At 31.9% G+C, this 19,370-nt stretch overlaps 1 protein-coding gene across 1 annotated transcript in view; it reads left to right on the forward strand.

Annotated features, from left to right (window-relative positions):
- The window catches only part of LOC125067230, a 94,425-nt gene extending 76,694 nt beyond the window's left edge, over window positions 1-17,731 (forward strand). The window contains exons 5-8 of the mRNA XM_047675703.1: window positions 3,805-3,940; window positions 5,250-5,383; window positions 13,679-13,880; window positions 17,336-17,731. Coding sequence (XP_047531659.1) covers window positions 3,805-3,940; window positions 5,250-5,383; window positions 13,679-13,880; window positions 17,336-17,421 — 558 coding nt within the window. The 3' untranslated portion in view covers window positions 17,422-17,731. The remainder of the gene's footprint in view (window positions 1-3,804; window positions 3,941-5,249; window positions 5,384-13,678; window positions 13,881-17,335) is intronic.
- Window positions 17,732-19,370: the final 1,639 nt, after the last annotated feature.

The raw sequence follows: 19,370 nt of genomic DNA on the forward strand, positions 1-19,370 counted from the left end.
AAGCTGCTTAAACATTGTTTATATGCAAATCCTTCGGTTCAGTCTGGTATGGTAGTGTATGTCCTCTCGTATACTAAAATAGTATAAATCAAAGTATCTGCATATCAAACGTGAACTAAGTTTAAAGTAATAATATAAATATGTTCTGGGGTTTCCTATCTAAAATTAGTTTAATATTGTGGTGATGATGTCGTCCTGATCGGTTTCGGTAACGGCGGCCCATCTCAAGGGGACCAGTAAACTATGCAGGACATATTACAGAGCACATATACCCTCTATATTCCGTCACTCTCATAATCCGATCGGACAGCCAACGTGACTGGAGTTTAACCGCAAGACCAACACCTTTACATACCTCCTGGAGCACGGGATTGTACACTCTTCTAACTTCCAGACTTCGAGCTGATACTCAGAATTTTATCAACAGAAAACCCAATAATGTTAATGGGTTCAGTAACTAAGATTGTCGGAATCTGAATTTCAAGCCACTAGGTAGAGACAGTTAAGTCAAGTTAATATTTTTTTAGCAACCAGAAGCAAGGTTACACAAAGAATATCACAAACAAAAATACTGCAAATTTCAATAACAAATAACATCAGGCGTTCGTGATCTTAATCGCGACTAACGCTGATTATCACCATCGTCCGTACCATACAACCAATGACAAGCCAATGTCACGTTACTTCTGAGTTATTTTTCTACGAATTGATCAACAAACTGTAACATACTGCTTACAATCATTACATAAAATCTAGATAAAATAATACTTATTATACGAGTACAACGAATGAAGTTATATACAATGAATTTAGTATTTAGCATTAGCAGCCTGTAAATTTTCCTATTGCTCCCACTGCTGGGATAAAGGCCTCCTCTCCCTTTGAGGAGAAGGTTTCGAGCATATTCCACCACGCTGCTCCAATGCGGGATGGCGCAATGCACATGTGGCAGAATTTCGTTGAAATTAGACACATGCAGGTTTCCTCACGATGTTTTCCTTCACCGCCGAGCACGAGATGAATTATAAACACAAATTAAGCACTGAAAATTCAGTGGTGCCTGCCTGGTTTGAACCCGAAATCATCGGTTAAGATGCACGCGTTCTAACCACTGGGCCATCTCGGCTCTTTATAATTTAGTATTTAACCATAATGAAAATCAACCAAAACCAACCCGACACACAGATCATCTAAGATCATCATTCAAGTTTTTAAAGTGAGATTTAAATTTACTGATTGTTTGAGTGAAAAATATCATATGATTATATATATATTGGTACTAACGAAATTTAAATTTATATCTTAACATAACTGAGCTCTATTAAGATTTCATGAATTAAAACTTGATCCAGGTTATATAGTGTCATTAAATGCAGTCGTCTCATGCACGCTAGCTTAAATTAACGAGCAGAGATGTTTTCATCCTATTACTCATATACAAGTACTTGCAGTTTGAATGGATTATTTCTTCTTTATTCAACCACGATGCAAAAAGAAGAATTACATATTAAATATGCACATTTGTATGTCAGGAGGTGAGGGGTAAATTCTTCAACTATTTTATAAAATTCTATAGAGTTCTTGTTTCTTTGGAGTAACTATAAAATTGATGACTAAATAATGTCATCTAGAAAGTGTACACAAACAGAATATGCGGTCGCTCTCCAAGTTATCTTGCATGTGTGTGGGTCTTAGACTATCTTATATATTAATAGCATAAGCCGATTTTAGACCCAGTGATTATGGGATGATAGCCTGCATATAAAAAATCAGTTATGGTCTCATTTTGAAGAACTCTAGCCGTAGATGTGCAGAAAATTGAAATTCTTAATTGCAATTTCCTAAATTGTTACGATTTACATATAATAATTAATTTTAGACAGCGGAAAAAACCTACTGGCCGGTTAGAGAGCGGTACTATAATAAGTATAATAAAAAAAAAATTAAAAACGTAAACAAAATCAAAGTAAATTGTTTTCGACAAACTCCAATTCTATCTGAACTAATGTATACTATTTGATATTAAAAATATCATTTAAAGAGGTTTCATCATTTTGGCGCCAAATGTAGATAGTGACTTGCAGTTTACAATGAAACGAAATCAAAACAAAACCTTTCATAGGTTTCGAAATTCCAGACCCACTAATGATATTATTATAATAATAAAAAAATATATATTAATTTTATGAAGAAAATTCTATGTTTTCTATAAAAACTATAAAATATAGATTTCGTTGCTTCACATTTAACGGGCGTCCATCATTTCCATATTAGGCTTTCACGTACAAACCCTAACGAAACCTACATCTTCGTTCACCTACGAACTTACCAGTGCTATTAATTTAAAATAATCTTGCATTTTATATTTTATAATCCTAATCCAATTAAGTCCAATTAAGAGAACTGACGACGGCATCAAAAATAAAACGAATCGCGTATATTTTTCCTCATTTACGTAATGACGGTGAACTTTTTTTCGGCTTCACGTTTGATTCAAGTAAAAAGAGCATTTGGTTTTAAAACGGGCTTGAGAGACCTGGACGATTATAAAGAATCTCGCGTGTACAATAACTAAAGGGTTACGTCAAAAGAGTTCTCACAAAACACCTAGATCATGCTTGCGTGTTACGAAACGACTATACGAGAATTTTCACGAGAGTAAAGCCATATTTCCCCGTCTAAGTTCTGGCAGATGTTCATAAATTTAACCCTTTACTAGTTCTTATTTCAGACGCGATAATAATTTGATGGGTCATTTTCCTTTGTTATTTCGTGAACGTGTTAATCCGTCGTAATATAGTTGTACTGGTTTGAATATGAAAATTAATTAAAGATGCTATGAAAAACTAAAAGCTTAAAACAAGTATTTTGTTTACAAAATACTATCAAAATGATTACAATATTGATATTGAGATTCTTGTGTCTAACTTACTTTTTTTAAAATAGCCAGGTAGTCTGGCAAATTGGTCTACTTTGGAAACTAGGACGTTATGGTGCTTACACTGGCTCGCTCACCAGTTAAACTGAGACATTATGATATGATTATTATTGCTGTTTGGAGACAAACGAATGCTACATAATACACAAAGAAAAATTAAAACATACATTTTATTACTTAAAAAATTACCTTACGTAAACGTGAAATCATAAAATCAACTTCATTCGGTTATTTCAGTGCCGAATTTGTGGTATTTCTGTTGGAAATATATTAAAACTTAATACACTGTATGTTTCGTGATACGCTTTGTAACTATATTACGCTATTTTATAAATACATAGTATATGTTTGTTTATATTTAAAAATCATGAAGAATTGAAGCAATAGTTCTCGTGAAACGCCTAAAACTTATAAATAAATCGTAATACGATATACGAAACCTGAGACAGGTCAATAGTTACAATAAATGTATCTTTATCGAAAATTGCTTGGTGATATCTTGGAAAATAACACTGAGTTTTTTCGTTCCTTATTTATGATTGTAATTCATCTTTTGAGATAGATATCATCGTGAGATATCCTGTGTGCTGGATGGAAGACTCCTCATAATTAAGACTGTATCCACCGAACAAAATTAGAACATCTTGATGGAATAACGACCAAATCCTTTCATAAAGAAGAGAGGAGAAATTTTGTTTAAAAAAAATTTCATTTTTTTAAACGATTTTAATTTTTTATGTGTACGCGATCGCGTGACAAAGCTGTTTGATGTTATATCGCATCAATCATATATCCTTCTATCTTTAAAGTCCTTTACATAATGATCTTTGTTTTATATGGTTTTAATATTAAATATTTGTCCACAGCTGGCCAGATCGAATCAGAGTCAGGTAGTGCTAACGCGAGTCAGCTTCGGCCTATCCGGGAATTTCAGCTGCGAAGTCACAGCTGACGCTCCTTCATTCGCAACATCAATCGTGTCTAACACAATGGATGTTGTGGGTAAGTTTTCAGTGTTATTTTTATATTTTTTAAAATTAGAATACAATTCATTTATATTTTCATATTACTTAGATTTTAACCGCGATCGTATTTTGTCATGTGTTTCGTTTGAATATTTCACAAGACTCGTGAGAGATATGAATGAAAAATGAAAATGATATCCGTTGGGAAATTTCGGAGAAAAAAATTAACTAAATTTTTTTATACTTCGACGAAACTATTATTCATATTTTCACCTTCAACTAAGCGTTGAACTTTGCCAAAGGGATAAATGTTTAAGCCAAGGGGTCAGTGTGTATTGGTCATCAAAGACGTCAAGTCTGTAGTTCGTTGAACTTTAAAGGCTTGAAAACCGTTTCAATAATAATGATAATTTTAATAACGTCTCTGTATTCTATGCATACTTTATGTTATTTAGTTTACAAGGATAATATTTTAGTGTGAAATTATAAACTCGTTCATATGCACGAGGGGCTGGTTACGCTTATCGAGTTTAGTCTTAATAAAATTTCACCATTAGACCTGGCTTTGAAATTAAATAAAACTTATTTTATTAATGTAACATAGTATAGATATTTACTTATATAAAAAAAGCTTTAAACATATTTTAAAATAAAGACTGTTGTTCTGCTGTAAGATATTTATCGATTTTTATGTACGGATTAGGTCCAGGGTGATTTATTATGAAAAGTTACGCTTTGAATACGATAAGTAGATATATTATGTTGAAATTAATAAAATAAATTTTCTATATTATAAAGAGCATGACTGTCATAGTTGAAATAGAATTACTTAGTCAAAGTCAAAGTCAAAAATCTTTATTCAATATAGAAGTGTTTACACTTGAAAAAATCTACCACCGGTTCGGAATTTAGCACCTCGGACATGAGAAGAACCGGCGAAAGAAACTCAGTGGGATATATATATATATATGTTTTTTTTTTATTATTTTGCATGTACAATGATAATTATATTATAGTTATTTGAAACAGCCTGGCGTCGATCATTTCATTCCCAAACTTAACCTAGATGTATGACATTTATAAAGTAGAAGTTAGAAAATCTAACACTGTAGGAGAATTATAATAAATATTTAAATTTATGAGGAGCTTATAATATAATAACTATTTGTTTGTATATCATATTTAAAAAAATGTTTCTCTAAAGGCTTTAGTTATCGGGTGAAATTTTTTACATGAATTTAGTCATTATGAAATCATTTTTTTGCCAGATTACATCGCTGTTAAAACCCTAGTGAAAGATATTGTAAGTAAATACATTGCTTATTCTGTTAAATCTTTTCTCGTAGTTCTACCGCCATCGTCGCCAACGATTCACACAAGCCAACATTATTACATGCCGGGCGACGTGCTGAGAGGCAACTGCACGTCTGGACCCGGCCGCCCCCCCTCAGAGCTTACATTCTACATTAATGATATCCCAGTAAGTATTTTACCTGTTATAGTCGAAATACCCGAATTCTTTGAATACGTGAATCACTCTCTATGGTCGTGCGCGGAGCAGGGCCCGCTGTATTGCAGTACAGCTTTTAATAGGGTTAAAAGAATTACTTATATATTATTTTATTATGTATTATGTATATATTATGTTAAAACGAAAATAAAAATCAGTGTGGGCCATTTATTCCAAGAAGACGACAAGCTTGAAGTCCAGCGAAATCTGCAGATGTTCAGTAAAAATATGAAATATAAAACGTCAAAATGTATAAAAGTAGAATGTAAAAAAAGGCACGGACAACTGTGAAACACACAAACACATTTGAATATTACATGCTTAATTTAAGTTTATAGCTTATATGTCGAGAAAATGTGCATGTTTCGGGTGAAAACCTAAAAGTCGACGGGTCAATAGGCCACTTGATGGTGATCACCATCGCGAATAGACATTGGCGTTATAATTCCTTACATCGCCAATGCTCTGCCAACCTTGGGAAATAAGATGTTATGTTCCTTGTGGCTGTAGTTGGTCACTCACTCTTTTAAACTGAACCCAACAATACCAAATATTGCTGTTCAGCAGAAGAATAAGTGATGAGCGAAAAATACAACCAATATACAACATAACAAACAACTCACAGTGGATTACTATAGTTCCAAACCTCCTCAAAATAAAATTTCGTTTATATGTTTTTTACATTTTAAATATATATGCATTACAGAAATATTATATCGCGCACACCTGATGAGGTACAAGATGAAATTTTCAAGAAAGGACAAAGGCCTAACCTAACACCTAACGACCAACCCCTAAAAGGAGTAATATACATAATTTTGTCCGCTTTGCTGGGCATTAAATAAAAAAGAGTGAAGGATCACGGATTAAAAAAAATACGAGCCTACAATTTATTTGTAATATATAAAAACAGCTCTTATGATTTTACCTTAAAGAGCAAATATATAGTAACTCTTCTCTGGGCTTTTTTAGTAGTACGTTTTTCTAGTACGATGTATCTCTTAAGGTTTAGCCAGTGTCAGCCTTATAAGTAATGGCATTTCATAAACCGCATAAAAATCCGTTGAGTCGTTTCGAAGAAGAAAGCGAAAATACAGACAAAAAAGAAAGCGATTTTGTTTATACTTTTTATATATAAATAGAGAATAAGTAAGTTTACCTTAAATTAAGTATTACATGTAATCCTTAAAGTATTGATATTACTCAAATTTGATTTCATTTCGACGATCCACGAGTTTATTAATAAAAAATAATTAATTCATCATTCATAGAAGTAATCGAATTAACAAAGAACTGAAAAAGAAAGGGGTGCCCCGTATATAATAACTTTAAAATATAATTTGTACCAACTTGTCGATTCAGCGTTTCCGCTTTAAGGCGCTTTTCCTCACCAATCGCATAATTTCGCTGAAATCCAATTTACTCGGGAAAAGTTTATTCACTATAACTTCTTACAACATCAACATTTAATTAACACTTTATTCATATGCCCGAAGTAAATCCCTCTCGCGGCACGGTTAAATTTCTATACAAGTTTTAATTCAAGCGAAGCTGGCTTGTGGCATATTTTGCAGCGGCTCCGAGATTTACGTTTCGGTCTCGAGTTGGCTTATTGTTCTGGTTAGAATTTGTAGCGCTGTTTCTCAGCGACACTTCCACACATTTCGAGAGAATGCCACTAGAAATTAAAAGAGAAACAATAGCCGAGACGGTGCCTCGGTCTTTCTCAGCGAAAGAGTAAACAGTTGATTTTGTTACGAACTTACGTGAACTGTTCTTGGTGCTCTCTTCCATTAATTTCAAAAGAACTATAAGACTCTTTGATTTCATTTAAAAGTTTCAACTTAATAATACTTATTGTACTGTGAAACCGATAAGCAAATTAAGATTCTTAACAGGATTATTCGTTTTTCATTGTAAAAGTTAAATTAAAGGAAAATAAAAAATAAATATAAAATTAAGGTATTAAATAAGTAGGTACGTACCGATCAAAATTGAAAATGGCTGCATTGCAAATTGTGACCGCAAGGAATGGCGTGGAGTGACCAGAATACTGCTAGCGTTTCCCCGTTGAATCGTAATTCCGATTATGTTGACGATAGCAAGAGTGATATAAGTTTTTTAAATGTTTTCGTACTGTAATTTATGTCCGCTATTGAGACCTTGGTGTTCTGAGATACAAAAATATAATTCGAAAGATCGTGTTGAATTTACTTGATGGTAGAAATTCTTGCAAGCCCTAATGATGTCGGTTGTCCATCAGCTCATCAATATTCTATCGCCAAACAACAATACTTATTTTGGTTATGTTTTGAAAGGCGAGTGTAAAACACAAGGCTCTTAACATTTTAGTTCTGACGTTGACGACGTGTAACGAATACTTAAATATATATTTATTCCAACACTAATCTCTTGTGACTTTTTTGGTCTCTCTGCTGCTTTGTTTTGTTGGCTAGTGTTTATTTTATTTAAAACTTTAACTAAAAAATAGTGTCTCCAATAATGAAGTCTAATGTTGCGGTTTGACTAATTTCCACCCGAGACTGCATCTGCTTGTGATCTGAAGAGGGAGGAGGAATGTGCAGGTGTAAGGTACATTTCTCCAGCATAAAAAGTAACCTATGAGCTATTCCAGACTATAATCTATCTCAGGGCCAAATTTCATTCAGATTTGTTTAGCCGTTTTGGTGTGATTAAGTAACAAACATACATTCATCCATATTTTCACATTTATAATATTAGTAAGATTTTATTACTGTTTTGAAATATCATACTGCTCAAGGCTTATAAATACACTTTTTTTTACATTAGCTAATGCTTTAAATTTAAATGGAATTACTAATAAATTTATCAAATTTACTACGATAGATTTTTCGTATTTATTATATCATTTATTTTTGTGTATTATTGTAATAAAGATTTAAATTGTCTTCGTAAGACATTGCATTCGACAAGGTTACAAGTCAATTGATTGGCGTGAAATAAATAAGCGTATAATTCAATACCACGTGAAACTATTGTCATATAAATTACAGAATATGGCAAAGATTATAGCATAGGATTGAATGATGATACATTTTGAACGCTTGCATAGGCTATGTTTATCATGGATAATGAGTTTCGTCCGCAATGGACGGTCTGTAAGCGTCAAATTAAGTGCTTGTGAAACGCGCTTTAGATATTCAAAATGGAATACTAGCCTTACAGATCTTTAGTTATTAGTATTGATTTACATAAATTAAGCATCAGCTACTTTTGTTAATGATATTACATTCAAGCCTTTTTCATGAGGGGGTTATATAGTTTCGGAAACTTTGGAAACCTTTTTAATAACGACGATAAAAAAGTACCTATTTATATCAATATCTATTTTATCCTAGTAAACTTTTACAAGCACTTCTGAATCGTCGTGTTACAGAATTGTTTTAACGCAAAGATACCACCATTTCGGAATGTAGATTCTACTATGAATAACCATTAAGGAACTAAGTAGTTACTCAACATTAATCTAGAATATAAAGTGTTTCCGTTTGTACGTATTCTAATGAATGATTTTTTATCGTCAATATTATTATCATTAAAAGTCGTCCTGTGATTTGGCGGAAGAGTATCTGATATCCTTTTACCAATATTTTTATACATTCGCCTTACAAATGTTTAATCATTAGTAAGAGTTATATTCGGCATAAATAACGTTCCTATGCCAAAGTGGTGCTAGTAGGAAAAGGTTTCTTTTGTAAAAGGTTGAATATACCTCGTATGAAAGATAAATAGACGAAACATAATTCTCTGTCTCTGATTCCTTGGCAATGATCCAACGTGATGTTAGGGTCAGCTATACCTCCAACCGGCGAGGTTTTAGCTCGATAGAAAAACGTGATCCATATATATTACATACAAATTACATGTAATTATGTTCAGACTATGTTATGCGTAAATCTTTTCGTCATTGTCTACGCAATGTCTACTTTTTTGGGAATAATTATATTATCGTAATATTTTTTCACTTTTAATTTATTTTGTGTACTCATATTTAAACATAAGTAAACCGCCAGCTATATCTAAAATTATAATTCGATTCAAAAGAAGTAGAATTTAAAATTGTAAGTAAGATAGTTGGTGAAACATTTTAACGCCTTCAACGTGTTTATCGTAGATAATGAGTCACATAACCAGGGCTACGGGCTTTGAGAAACACATTAAATCCGCTCTCAAAATAAGATGATTTTCTTTGAAGACTTCAAAAATAAATATGTATTTAAGAGTTCAACGAATGTGACTCTAGCTTGGAAGATGTCGCTAATAATGACTTAAAGAGAACTTCCTAAACAAAATCAAACTTTAAGCAAACCGAACATTGAAGCACTTGATTAAGCTGTACTTGAATTTTAACGCAATTAATTAAATTTTCTAAATATTCCGTTCTAGTGCTAAAATCGCTTTAAAATAATGAATTTAAACGCGGCTGCTTACAAAATAATATTATATAAAACCTCTTTTTCGAGGCGCGTTTCATCTTTAGATTCAGATTTATCAAAGTCATAATTATGACTTACGCCATTTTTGCTAAAAACGTATTACATGATTCTGCAAAAGTTATTACAAAAGCAAGCTACATATATATTAAATGAATTTGAACGCGACTATAACAAAAAAGAATTTTGGTATTTCACAACGGTGTACGAAAATTCCACAGTAGCATAACAACCGACGGGAATCGCTTTAATGTTGCTTTTTCAATACAAAATTACGACACAATATACGAGTATAAAATTACGCTGTTCTCGGTGAGAACGTATATTCGACCTTTAGGAAGTCTGTTTATCATAATTAACGAATAAAGTCCGTTGCTCTGGACTTTGGACGTCAAATTAAATGCTCTTTGCTGGAAGAGAGTTTTATTTTAACAATATTTTTTCATTAACGCAAAACGGTTTCATGTTTTATCGTTTAAATGATATCTTTACTTTAATATTTATATCTTCGGGACTCAACTATCTCTATAACAAAATTTATCGAAATCGTTTCAGCGGTTTAAGCGTGAACACTTGACAGACAGAGTTACTTTTGCATTTATGATATTAGTGTAGATTCATAAAACGAAGTTTCCCAAAACGTTATTAAAATATTATTGAAAAAAAGTGCGATTTATTTGAATAGAACAATATTAGTGGTCGATTTTTAAATGTATTGTAATTTTTTTTTTAATATAACGTCATGTACTGGCCGTCGTTTTTAAAGTTATTGTAAGGTGAGTTACGTACTCAGATACGTACGATGAGTTCATTAATGTTTATCCTTTTTACAATTTTATCGAAGGAAAAGCTAGTGACGATTTTACTTGAAACTTCAGATATCAGACAAGTCATGTTATTGACAAGCCGTTTTTAATATATATATATTTATATATTGTATATTTTACAATAATTACATATTAACCTGATATAGTTTTAACAAAAAAAATATTTATTTATTTCAACTTTGTTGAATACAAAAACTCTACTATAGGAAAACATGAAATTTACAATTTGGATGTCAACAGTATTAAGTGTAATGCGAGTAAAACTATGAAGCACAACTTACCTATATAGTAAAATCGTCAAAAAAGGCGCTGCATCTGATAAAAATATGTATATAGCTTTAGAGTTTCTTTTCAGGGAGACATTAAAATTAACCATTAATTTTGTATAAGCACAAAAATAAAAATATAATTAAATATAGGCAAATAAAGAAATACTAAGTTTAAAAAATATAACGCTTAAAATTACATCAATTTATTTATAGCACTCCAGGTGAAATTTAATATAGCAATATTAGTGAAAGGATACTTTAAGCTCCTTACTGAACACGCTCGTAAAGGTAACAATATAATAACGACGATTTCGAGAACTAAATATCGCTCTGGAACAGAAATTTCTTAGCGGACAGAACTCGTGGAATTAAACAGGGATCGTAGGTTGAGATCCGAATGTACAGAATAGCTAGCATTTAACTAGGAGTTATTTCATACTAGCTGAACCTGCATATTTTTTAGCATTAGCATTTTTATGAGCCGAGATGGCCCAGTGGTTAGAACGCGTGCATCTTAACCGATGATTTCGGGTTCAAACCCAGGCAGGCACCACTGAAATTTCATGTGCTTAATTTGTGTTTATAATTCATCTCGTGCTCGGCGGTGAACGAAAACATCGTGAGGAAACCTGCATGTGTCTAATTTCAATGAGATTCTGCCACATGTGTATTCCGCCAACCCGCATTGGAGCAGCGTGGTGGAATATGCTCCAAACCTGCATATTTACTTTTATGTAATTTATACAACTTTACATACAGTACGCAAACCGTCATCGCAATTTTACTCCCTCAAGGGGTGAATAAAAAATGAATGAAAAATTCAAAATATCTCCATAGCAAATCTGTTCACCGGTTAAACGTGATGAGGCAACAGCCAAAGTTACTTTCGCATTTGTAATATGAGTATAAATTACGTATGTAGTAATTAAATTTAAACCTCAATTACTCAAACTTAAATAGGCTGGCAAACGATGGCTTATCCACTCCTAAACTTTGCTCTTAACTAGAAGGTAAATGGTCGTCAATGATTTCTTGAATCCAATAGAAATATACCGTTATGGTAATCACCTTAATATCAAGCTGAGTTGTAGCTACTTAGCTTTGTAATTTTAAATAACTATAGTATACTTATCATTACTAATATACTTCGAATATTTTTTTTTTTTTTATTTCATAAATATGTTATATTTAATATTATATTTTTTTTTTATTTCGTTTTATTTATAGTAATTTTAGTATTTTTCTATATTTTGTATTTTTTAAATATATAACGTCACGTGACGTTAAGCAAATGTTTACATTTCATTTTATTTTATACAAGCTGTGCCCGCGACTTCGAGCGCGTTTGAATTTAATAAAAAAGAGTGACTTTATTATTACTTTATATATATAATTCTAAAATAAAAGTTACTCCTTATTACATCAGCTATCTGCCACTGAAAGTACTGTCAAAATCGATCCAGCCGTTCCAGAGATTAGCCGGAACAAACAGACAGACAGACAAAAATTGAAAAAAAATATATATTTAGGTATATTTACCGTGTATATATACATATGCATTTAGTTATTTCAGTTATTTTAATATTACAAACAGACACTCCAATTTTATTATTTGTATAGATCATTTTTAAAAATCCTACCGATTTTAAGACCGAATATTTATTCCACTATAACCTATTTTTTTTAAAGTTCCCTAGAAAATATAAGACATTAGATAATCAACTGTTAGCCTTAGGTACGTGAGAGGATTTACACTGTGATCTCTTTATGGATGAGAATTTTTGCTTTATATATTATTCAACACTTTTACGCGTTAAACCTCTTTTGTATAAAACCTTTTTTCTAAAAAAGAATATGACTACCTAATAACTGTTTTACTTTTGAATAATGCAATTAAATCTAGTTATAACGCTAGAAATTTTTGTTAAGCTTAAATAAATATAGGCTAATGGTTGACTTTTAAAGAGGAAATTAAGAGAGAGAGTTTAGAGAGAGTAGGTGTAAGATAACCTGTCTATTTCTGTGTGTGTTTTCAAAATTGTATTATGATCGGTTGAGTAATTAAGACCTACTTGGTGGTAGGGCTTTGTGCAAGCCCGTCTGGGTATGTACCACCGACTCATCAGATATCCTACCGCCAAACAGCAGTATTCAGTATTGTTGTGTTCTGGTTTGAAGGGTGAGCCAGTATAACTACAGGCACAAGGGATGTAACATCTTAGTTCCCAAGGTTGGTGGCGCATTGGTGATGTAAGGAATGGTTAATATTTCTTTCAACGCCATTGTCTATGAATGTCTGCTGGTAACCATTTACCATCAGGTGGCCTATTTGCTCCTCCACTTACCGATATCTTAAAAAAAACTTAAAAGGGTAACGAACAATATTTTTTTTAAGTTGTATCTGTGACTGAAGAATGTGCCACATTATGTCATGTGGTCAACACCACTCACAGTATTTATTTTATTACATATATTTTGTATTAAAATTAACTAACTAACTCCTTAACTTTGATCATCGAGCGAAATAATCACAAAACGTTAGCGTAATATACTGACAAATAGAAAATACATTTTCCGATTACATATATCCCTTTAAAATGAAACAATACAAAAAATACACTGATACAGTTTCAGGGTCAAAGTTATAACTTCTATGTAATGTAATATCTATTTAATTTAAAACTTTTTTCTCAGGTAACACCAGGAATGTACCAAGTACAGCCAGCTCCGGAAGGTCTATTCCGATCGGAGTTATATGTCCAGATCCAGTTATGGCCGGCGCATTACGAGAGAGGAGCGCCGATCCTCAGGTGCGAGGCCAAAGTGGGGGACCTATATAGGGACAACTCAGCCGTTGCCTTGTATTCAGCTAACAGTGATCCCAAAATAGAGAGAGGTAATTCTTATTTTAATTTATGTAATAATATTTACGGTATTGTTACAATATTCTAATTAGTCTTTTAAACAATACATAGAGGTATGTCGTCGTGCAAGCCCGTCTGGGTAGGTACCACTCACTCATCATAAATACTACCGCCAAGCAGTGATACTTACAATTGATATATTCCGATTTGAAGGGTGATTGAGCCAGTGCAACTACAGGCACACGGGAGATAGCATCTGAATTGCCAAGGTCAATGGCACGTTACGGTGTAAAGAATGGTTACAATTTCATACGGCACCAATATCTATGAGCAATGTTGACCACTTACCTTTGGGTGGGCCCATTTGCAAGCTAAATTCTGTATTTTTCTCGTTTTTGTTTTAAATGTATTCATGATAGAACTTGTGTTTAAAATTCTATGACGTATTATCATGTTCACTAATTCGCAATTATTTACAACGAGAAGAATATATTTTTCCATTTGTAACGTATCTAGAAGATTGTTTTATATCATGTTGAAATATATTAAGATAGGCGTGATCTTTATATTTTAGTAGTATCTTATTTCGCATTACATCATTTTCGTCTCATAAGATTTCTAGCAGTAGTTTAACTAATATTTTAGCAGTGTGTGTGAGAGTGTGTGAATTGCGAATGGCGAAAATATCTTGAAAGTTTAAATTGTGCAATATCTGTATGTCTGTTTTTATACAATAAACTCAAAATGTCTGAAAGATTTTTTTTAATACAGTTATCACCATGACCGTAATGATTATTGAGTAAGGTTTAGTTGTATAATTAAGATTTTTTGTAAATTGGCTTGCCATATTTCAATATGGCAAGTATTGTTGGAGATGTTGCAAAGAAAATGCTGATTGGAGCGTTCCTGGCTTGCATCGCGTCAACCAATAGGTTAATATGATAAATATGTATTACGATATTAACCTTATTTAGATCCTTATTTAAATACTTGTTGTAATCTGTCTAAAATGTTGGAACTGAGCTCCTTTCTGGTTCTTCTCGATCAGATTTACATTTCAAACCGGTGATAGCATTTCTTTTAATATAGTCCAGCAAAATGACGATTCAAAAGCTTACTAGAATAAAGTATACTTTGATTTTATAGAAGGTATAGCTAGAAGTTTTATCAGCTCAAGCTCAAATGTTGCGGAAGTATTGTTTCCTACACAACAAAGAATAATAACGTCAAACATAGTAATAATCATGATTAATAATGATCTATCTATCTATAAAAATAGTTTCTCCTTTTGTCCTTTTATATCTATTTCTAAGAAATTTATAGTATTAAAATTAAAGTAGTAAATCCAGAGATATAAGGTCATTCTATGTCCCAGCAAAAGAGATCGGAGACAAAAGCGTCGTCTTCGATTTTAATATTACTATTGTTAAATTTCAACAGAGGCACTAAGTACTAAAAGGCATTATGCTTATAAACGAAGGCCATAATTAAGACTACCTAGAAATCCTGTGTTGACCTAGATAACCTTTAAATGCGCTCGTTTAACGTCAGTTTTATTAAAACTGTTTACCCTATTACGAAACAAGTGTTTTGATGTTGGTTTGAATAGAATTTGGGTGTACTCAAGCGAAAATAATCTTATTTTGTTTTTTGGCGAAACTTTTCAATTTTATTTAATGGTGTAATTTTACACTGCTGTAGTCTAGCGCAAATGAAATATCAGTATTGGAATAAAACGAAAAAAAATATATCATCATTATTTTTAATGGTGTTTTTGGTGTTCATTTTAAAGTAAATAAATGATAAAAGTTTAAGGTGAATTTTTAGGTGACTTATTTAAGTATAATTTCAGTATATCGAATTGAGCCACAAAAGTTGGTAACTACAAAACATATCAACGGTTTCCAAAGGTTTTACCAGCCACTGAACTAAAGGATTATAAATAGATCAATATCATTTAATAAAAGATTGAAATAGATAGATATATTTAATAATTCATTTGAATACTTATGCGGTCAATATATTACTAAACACTTAAAATTAACAAATAAAACAATTAATCATAATGGTAACGAGAGATAATACGTCCAAAAAACACAAAGTCTTTACAAAAAAAAAGTTATTTAAAATTAACATTATATAAACAAAATAAAATAGTGTACTGATACGCTAAGAGATCGTTGTAATGGTATCTTTTGAGAGTTTAACAAAATTAGCTTTGATATAATATATGTATGTATGTATGTTTATATAAAAGATGGCGATATCGCCTTTAGACGACAATTCATTCCAGAAGCATAAAATACTATTCGATTAATATCTAACATTCAGTAATAGGCACTTACTTTCTACAAAGTAACATTACTAGCGACCATATTCGTTTATGGCGTCCATCAAGAAAATAACTAACAAATACAGAAAAATGATACTTATAATCAGATAAATAAGTCTCTCAATGGTATAGCAAATATATGAACAGGAAGCCATAGTAATAATATTACTGGTTGCAAAGAGGTCATTGAGGCTCAGTAAATTATTGCTCCCGCCTCATTTGCGAAGACAATTTCCTCTGCGTACAAAGTATCGTTGTTAGGGAATCATTTTAACTTGGCTCATGTCGCAACATTGTTAGAATTTACAGGGCAGCTATTGTAAGCCTCGACTAAGTTTCATGATGACTGAGTGATAAAAAATCTTTATGAATCTCTATTAGTTATACAGTTATTTTTATTTTGTTTCAATATCTCTACTAATATTATGTCGGACTTTTTTTCTGTCTGTTATGATTCCTTGGCTTAACCGCGGAATTGCTAACCACGAATTTTGGTACAAAATAAGCTGGGACGAAGGCTTTACTTGGTGGTAGGGCTTTGTGCAAGCCCTTCTGGGTAGGTACCACCCACTCATCAGATATTCTACCGCCAAATAACAATACACTGTATTGTTGTGTTCCGGTTAGAAGGGTGAGTGAGCCAGTGTAATCACAGGCACAAGGGACATAACATCTTAGTTCCCAAGGTTGGTTAGGCATAGGTGATGTAAGGAGTGGTTAATATTTCTTTGTCTATTTATAGGTTATAAAAGTTTGTTTTTCTTTTTACACAAACAAAAACATTATATTCTTTGTGTAAAAAGAAAAACAAACCTTTTATAACCTATAAATGTGCGTACACAGTAACATAATTTTTTGGTTGAAGTGTAACTACAACGTAAGATGTCATCTTTTTCCAAAAAAATGCATAAACATAATATTACATGATACATGGTGCTCAAAAAAGCTAAAAGCTTGAATAAGTAAATATTAATGTATCAATGTGATTCCTTTAAGTATTCAGCTTAATGGTCGTTCTAAAAAACATTGCTCGAATGAATTATTCGTACTGCAGAAAATCTATCGATACCATCAGAATGCGGTACAACTTCAAAGCGAATTCGGCTACATTCCATATTCAACTTCAATTTTATTCAATTTTTTTTTCTGTTGCAGTGACGTCGCCTGGTTCTGGAGCCAAACTGCACGCGTGCCAAATCCTTCTACTGCTCCACATTATTGTGTGGGCTAACAATACATAGGCATAATGATCATACGTGTACTGGAGTGCCGTTTCATTCCAATAAGGTGAAATAGAATGAGAAAGAAAATCGAGATCAACCAATCAAATTACAAGATAATATTATTCGTTGTATGACCTTGATTAAACAGTTCTGATTGGTTATTTCCAATGTATTATTTCTTTATTCTATTCGCTTTATTGGATTGCAACATCACTTATTATAAATATTAAAATAGATATGAAATAGATGTATTCAATTCTGGTCAAGAGATAAGGGGAAATTAAAAATAGTTAACTGTACCTAAATGAGCTAATAATTATACCAAAGAATGTAAAGACTAAGAATATTGTTGATTTAATACAAATTATATGTCGAATTGTGTGTTTTAATTTCATCCCAAAAATAACTTCCTTTCTTATATTTCTGAGTCACAACTGAGTCCAAGACGATAGTTTAATTATATGATACAATGATTAATAGTCGAGTCGTTTGACGTTCGCTCGTCTATATATAAATTCAATCTTATTTTCTGAACATCCTATTGTTTTCTATTAGGGAAAACAATTATCATAAAATTATTTTCAGTTTCATACCAATTATTTTTGGCAAATTAAGAACATATTCAAAGCGTAAGAGTATATTTGATTAACGTATATTTAAAATTTTGCGTTTGACGTTTCGTACTACTTCTGTTCCATTCATCTCTATCCATAATCATATTCTCAATTCCTTCTTGCATATTAATTCATGATATTAATGTTTCCGTATTCCTGTCCATATCACGATAGTCTGATTTCTTTCAGTTTTACCTCCAACGATAGCTGCTTTCAAATTTACTCACGTACCTACTTTTCTGTAGGTATCAGATGTACTTAACCAGAATGTAAATAAATATCATAAACAATAAATATTTAATAACAATATAAGACAGTCTGAGATTTGACCGTCCTCAAAACATTTGATAGTACACGATAACACGTGGGACTCGTATATATTATTAACTAACATAAGCCAAAGACTGACAAGGGCGTGTTTATCAAGCGCTGCTAATCTGATAAATGTCAAGTCAGGAAGAGACGTCATGTAAAGGAGAGCGCGTAAGTCCACGCATGTCAAGATGGTGTCAAGTTCGTGCCAAGTAAGGGAATCAACGTGCGTGTCAAGATGACAGCTTACAAATGTGTCGGGATTCCTTGTAGAATAGGGATACCAGAAATTCTGTTTTACCAGGACACGAGACTAAAACTCAACCAACCAAGTTTAAATCTTAGTATGTGTATTTTTTTTTGGATCGCCATGTTGATGTTTATGTGCTACAAGAGATATCCGTTTTGTATTTGAAATAGCTATACAACGACGTAGTAATGGTGAACATGATTGTTAATTTAACCCTGATGTGTCGTGTATCTTCCATTTCATAGCTACGCTTGGAAGTTTTTGTTTACGTTCTATGATGTTAGCCCATAGCTAATATTGTTGTTATTTATTTATTTTTTTAGTTATTTACTGATATTTAAATAAATTGTAGGTCTTACAAAAACTTTTTCAAAATTAACCTTAAAAATAGTATCTCAACTACTTTTTTTATTATTGAATTTTTATATTTTATTCATTTACTTACGACAACTATTTTATGTATTGGTAAATATTAAATTATAAATTGCGAATACGAAACAAAAATAATAAGCATTTTGATGCTTCGGAATTTTATAATAATTAAAAAAAATATTTTAATATAAGAATTAGTAAAGATAAAATTCGCAAAAAAAAAAATTACAGGCGAACATAGATCATCCTGCTTTTTCAAGTTGTGTGTGTTTAAGCGCGCTTTATGGAAAGTCAACACCAAATTCAAGCTTGTCACTTGCTTGTTGGTTGTCAAAATCTACCGCTACCCTAGGTGATATTAGCACATAATTTTACTAATAATCTAAAGCGCTCAATAAGCGGTTAAATATAAATAACAG

This window comes from Vanessa atalanta, chromosome 11 (assembly GCF_905147765.1).
Source record: "Vanessa atalanta chromosome 11, ilVanAtal1.2, whole genome shotgun sequence".
NCBI lineage: Eukaryota > Metazoa > Arthropoda > Insecta > Lepidoptera > Nymphalidae > Vanessa > Vanessa atalanta.